At 37.1% G+C, this 5,440-nt stretch overlaps 1 protein-coding gene across 1 annotated transcript; it reads left to right on the plus strand.

The window, feature by feature from the left end:
* The first annotated feature begins 271 nt into the window (after nt 1-271).
* Nucleotides 272-1,351, plus strand: LOC108988576 (protein FAR1-RELATED SEQUENCE 5-like). The gene has a single exon (XM_018961883.1). It carries the CDS (start codon nt 272-274, stop codon nt 1,349-1,351), a length of 1,080 nt encoding a protein of 359 aa, XP_018817428.1.
* Nucleotides 1,352-5,440: the final 4,089 nt, after the last annotated feature.

Raw genomic sequence — 5,440 nt, forward strand, 5'->3', positions numbered from 1 at the left:
TGTTCGTGTAGCTAAAAGACTTGAAATAAATGACGAGGCAGGAATACGAATATCAAAGAATTTCAAGTCTCTAGTTGTTGAGGCGGGAGGTTACGATAAACTATCATTTGGGGAGAAGGAGTGTTGAAACTATATTGACAAAGCAAGACAACTTCATCTTGGGGTTGGAGGCGTTGAAGCTCTATGTAACTACTTCCAAGAAATGTAAAAAAAAAAAAAAATCCAGATTTTTATTTTTCCATAGACGTGGACCATGATATGAGATTAAAGAATGTGTGTTTGGGCAGATGCCCGAAGTAGAGCTATGTATGAATCATTTGGAGATGTGATTACATTTGACACAACATACCTGACTAATGCCTACAAGATGCCCTTTGCACCGTTTGTAGGTGTGAATCACCATGGTCAGTCAATCCTATTCGGGTGCGGATTGATATCTAATGAGGATGCACATACCTTTGAGTGGTTGTTTAAGTCATGGTTGAAGTGTATGAAGGACCAATCACCAAGTGCAATCATCACAGACCAAGACAAGGCAATACAAATTGCAATTGCTAGAGTGTTTCCAGCGTCTAGGCATCGCTTCTGCTTGTGGCACATAGTGAAAAAACTTCTTGAGAAGTTTAGGTCACATGCTCGATATGATGAGATTAAGAGTGCACTACAGAAATGCGTGTATGACTCTTTAATTGAGCATGAATTTGAAGAAAGTTGGTCTGATTTCCTCGACATGTATGATTTGCATGAGAATGCATGGTTGGGATCACTATATAGTAACCGACATTTTTGGGTGCCGGCCTACGTTAGAGACACATTTTGGGCTGAAATGTCAACTACACAACGGAGTGAAGGCATGCATGCATTTTTCAATGACTACATTAACTCAAAGACCACTCTAAAGCAATTTGTTGATCAGTACGATTCAGCTCTTAGGATGAAGGTGGAGAATGAAGCCATTGCCAACTTCAATTCATTTAATACTGTGATTCCTTGCATCAGTCGCTATCCTCTTGAGGAGCAGTTTCAAAAAGTATACACAATTGCTAAGTTCAAAGAAGTACAAGATGAATTTCGAGGATTTCTATATTTGACTACCTCGTATTTCAGATGCGTGGGTGGAAGATACACGTACGTAGTAGCTGATGAGGTTCGAGTGAGTCATAACTTAATAAAACATGCAAAGTACAGTGTTTTGGTCGATCAAGATCCCCTGGATGTTAAATGCGGTTACAAGTTGTTTGAGTTTAGGGGCATATTATGCAGACACACTCTTCGTATATTGGCTCTGCTAGGCAAAAGTACAGTACCATCAAAATACATCTTGGATTGGTGGAGGAAAGATATAAAGTGAAAATATACCTTTATAAAAAATAATTATAAGTCGAGTAGTAGCCACGATGGAGAAAGGTACGATAGGATCCAAAATTCCTTCTATAAACTGTGTTCGAATGCTTCAAAGGCCGAAAGTAGTTGTGTGAAATTGATCAGCCAAATAGAGCAGTTGAAGCTAGAGTACCCTGGCACCAATTCTTAGTGTAGTGAACCAGTTGATCCACCTACTTCCATGGAGGGCAGGAAAAGTGCAGTTCTTAGTCCGTTGATAGTTCGAAGTAAGGGAAGGCCACCGTCAAGGAGAAAAGCCCACCCTATTGAGAAGGTTCTTAAGAAAGCGAGTACAAGAAGGAGATTGCGATGTGACCCTGTTGAGGTTCTTGGAGTGCAAAGTAGTCAAATAGCAGATCAATGCAATGTGAGTAGCACATAATATGTATCTCCTCAAACCCAGGTACTTCATTCCTTTCATGGTTTTTTGTTGTGAGAGCAATATGTATATTTTCGCCATATTTAGATGTTGTGAATGTGAATAATGCTATTATATATTGTTACATGATATAACAAATCAAGTTTGGACACATGCACCGAAATTTTTTTCTACTCTTTTGACTGCTCCTCCTTCGCAAGTAAACATTCGCATGATATAAAAAATAAAGTTTGTACCACTATTACATTTTGTTGGTTTTAACACAACATTTTTTATGCCTATAGTATACACATGGACAAGTATACATAACGGATTATTTAGGAATTGGAGCGACTGCTGCTCCTTCTCAGGTAAACCTTCGCAAAATATAAAAAATAAAGTTTGCTTAAACACATTATGATATTACTTTTTGATACATTTGACACAACATTTTTTTTTATGACTATAGTATACACACGGTCAAGTATATACAACAGATTATTTTGGTATTGGAGCGACTGCTCTTCCAGTGCAGGTAGTGTCAACGTAAGATAATAATGTTGTTTTTTTAATTTTTTATTATTGTTTTTACTAAGTTTTGTTTATTTAGGTCCAACCATCTCAATTACATCTATCGGAACAAGATAATTATCAGGACAAGTATAAATGGTGGTGATTAGTAAGAATGTTTTGGTAGAAATGACTATGTACAGACACAATTATTGGAGTATATTTTGGTAGAAATTATTGTCGTGCAATTTTGGTAGAAATTATTGGAGTACGTGGTGGAGTTTTGGTCCATTAAATAATTGTAATGTAATATTCAAACGTACTTCCTGTAATAGGTTTAATGAAATTTCCTGTAATGCATTTTGGTATTAATGGAATTAGTGCAATATCTTGTAATGCACGATTTTGTGATGGAATGCGATTACATGGAATGCTATATCCTGTAAAAACTAAAGCTGAAATTGTCATGTGGAGATATACACAGATCTGAAACTGTTCATTCATTCTCAAAAGCCAAATATTTACAAATTTACAACAAGAAATGCCCAAAACATAAAAATGCCCATAACATAAAAATGGTCATCTATTACATTTCAATATTGGCTCCAAGGTGGATTTTGGGTGTGCTGCTTTAATTTTGGTTTCCTTCTGGGCTTTTGGTTGAGCAAAGTATCCTGTGAAGGGGATTTGGAATCTTCCTTTACTTCTTTCAAACTAGCTTTTGCCACTATCTCTCTTTCAGAGAATGTATGTTCTTCCAACACCACCAAAGGTTTCTCATATGGATTCCTCATCCGTCCATCCCTACTTAGTTGGCGACTATCTAATGATGGCAAATCAATATAAGACATTAGAGTACAAATCTAGGATCAACTTCAAGTGATGTTCTTGACAAAAGAACACTAACTGAACCAACATCTGAATGTGAAAGTTCCTCAAGAGCGTTAATATCTTTCTTTGCAGCAAGCTCCCGTGCTTCGTTCAAAACTGTACAGCTTTGGTAAAAGTAGGCATTCTGAAATATGAGATAATATCAGTTTAAAATTGAATGCAAAATTACTGACTACATTAGAAACCTAAACTTAACATAATCATTGTCAAGAAAGCTAGAAAGCTAATGAAGATGACTCCACATTTCTATTGCCCTTAGTGCATCATCAAGTTGCTTAATTTTGAGTATCTTGGATCGGTGGAAGTTCAAGAATATTGTCTCTGAAAATCATTCTCGAGATCTCCTGTTTCCAATTATCTTTTCTTTAATATATAAGTATTGAAAAGGGTAGCAGAGTCTATAGTAATCTTTTTTCCCATGTTCCAGTTAGGATGCTTCAAGGTATCGGCAACTTTAACTTCTTTCAGTTTATCAACAGGCCAATCCTTGTCGGTAGCCAAGGAATCAAATTGTTCAATCCAGGTTTCTTAAATGTTTTAAATACCAGAGGTAGGAGATGTGATACTCTGAAATTGACCATGAAAGAATTATACCAGTCATATTTTACATGCAAGGAAATGAGCTTGCAATGTTTGGATTAAACTGAATGACATATTCCAACCAGAAATAGTTCCTCAAGAAATGAAATGTAATACTAACAGAATACTAATATCTATAGCTCAAATATACTAATGAGGTCACATAATAAAATTATCGTTATGGAGTACTCTAACCTACGCTCTTTGCCTTTAGTGCTTCAGTGATCTGAAATCGGGCTTGATTTTTCCTCTGAATCTCTTTATTAGCCTGATCCACTGCATTCACCACTGGAAATGATTGTAAGAATAATAAGCTAAACACAAAGAAAAAAGAAAAACAAGATCGAAAATTTTCACGTTTTCAACAGAGATCTTTAAATCTGGAACATCGAAAAGAAAAAGGTGCAAAGTACTAGATCGAAAGCCAGCCGTTATTCCCATTACATGGGCATCCAAAAGCTTCAAAGACCATCCAAACAATATAAGAAGGAGAACCAGACAAAAAGCAATTAAACACCCAAAGAGAAATATGAGATACGTACATGCATGTTACATTCAATCAGCCCTTTACGGAAGATTATTGTTGGATTATTAATGGAGTGTAGTCTTCGAATAAATTAAAAAAAATAAAATAAAATTGAAGTGAAAATTGAATAAAGACAAGAGCTTTATAAAGATCAAGCCTCGCACCAAATGAGCAAGGCATGCAAAAGCAAATCCCACAAAAATAATTAAGCAAACTCCGCAATATATGATACGAATGCAATTTCATTACCCTAAATTATCAAGATCAATACAGATCAGCCAAGAAATGGAAAGAAAGAAAACACGAATATGATGAAGATTGAAAATGAGTAGAGGAATACAAGAGAAATACATGGATTAAGGTTACAAAGAAATGAAAAAGAGCAAAAGACAAGTTATATACCTGAAATAAAAAGAAACTGAATCAGTGAAAGAGAGAGAGCGAGATGTGGAGGAGAAGATCCTATATTTGACAAAAAACAAAGGACGCCCAATTCTGGAGTTTGGGCAAAAAGAAAAAAAATGTAAAGGGTTTATGTTATGAACCCACTAGGTAGAACTCACCCTTGAAAACTAGCTTATAAGGGAAGGGTGCCTAGGGGCTTATAAACCATCAACCAATCCCATACTTAGTCGATGTGGGATCGTAACAACCACCACGCTCCGCAACCGATGTCCACGGCGGTCTCGGCGCTCACACGGGCTGGCTGTGCGCTAGGTCTTTTCCTAGCTCCGAGCGAACACTGCCATGCCGGCATCACCCTCCGTGCTGCACGATTGCAACCGTCGCAACATGGCCTTAGATGTGGGGTGGCTCTGATACCATTTGTTATGAACCCACTAGGTAGAACTCATCCTTGAAAACTAGCTTACAAGGAAAGGGTACCTAAAGACTTATAAACCATCAACCAATTCCATAATTAGTCGATGTGGGATCATAACAGTTTAGATCTCGTGAAGTCTAGGGGAGATGATGGGGATGGGGGCTCGTGGAGTCTGGACTCTAGAGAAGAGGTCGATGAGGTCGATGAGAAAGGTCCGGAACAAGACGAGGTCAATGAGGGAGATTAATGAGGGCGATAAGAGGGAATTTATTTTTATTTTTTTATCCACCTGGCAGCAACAAGTCATTCGGTAAAAGGTTTTGGCAAAGAATTTCTGTAGACTTAACATTTTCCTTGATTGAATATCCGA

Source organism: Juglans regia, chromosome 5 (assembly GCF_001411555.2).
Source record: "Juglans regia cultivar Chandler chromosome 5, Walnut 2.0, whole genome shotgun sequence".
Lineage (NCBI taxonomy): Eukaryota > Viridiplantae > Streptophyta > Magnoliopsida > Fagales > Juglandaceae > Juglans > Juglans regia.

Bases quoted from the DNA above. Each gene is read 5' to 3' on its own strand.
- LOC108988576 (XM_018961883.1), top strand. From the start codon at position 272: ATGTGTGTTTGGGCAGATGCCCGAAGTAGAGCTATGTATGAATCATTT.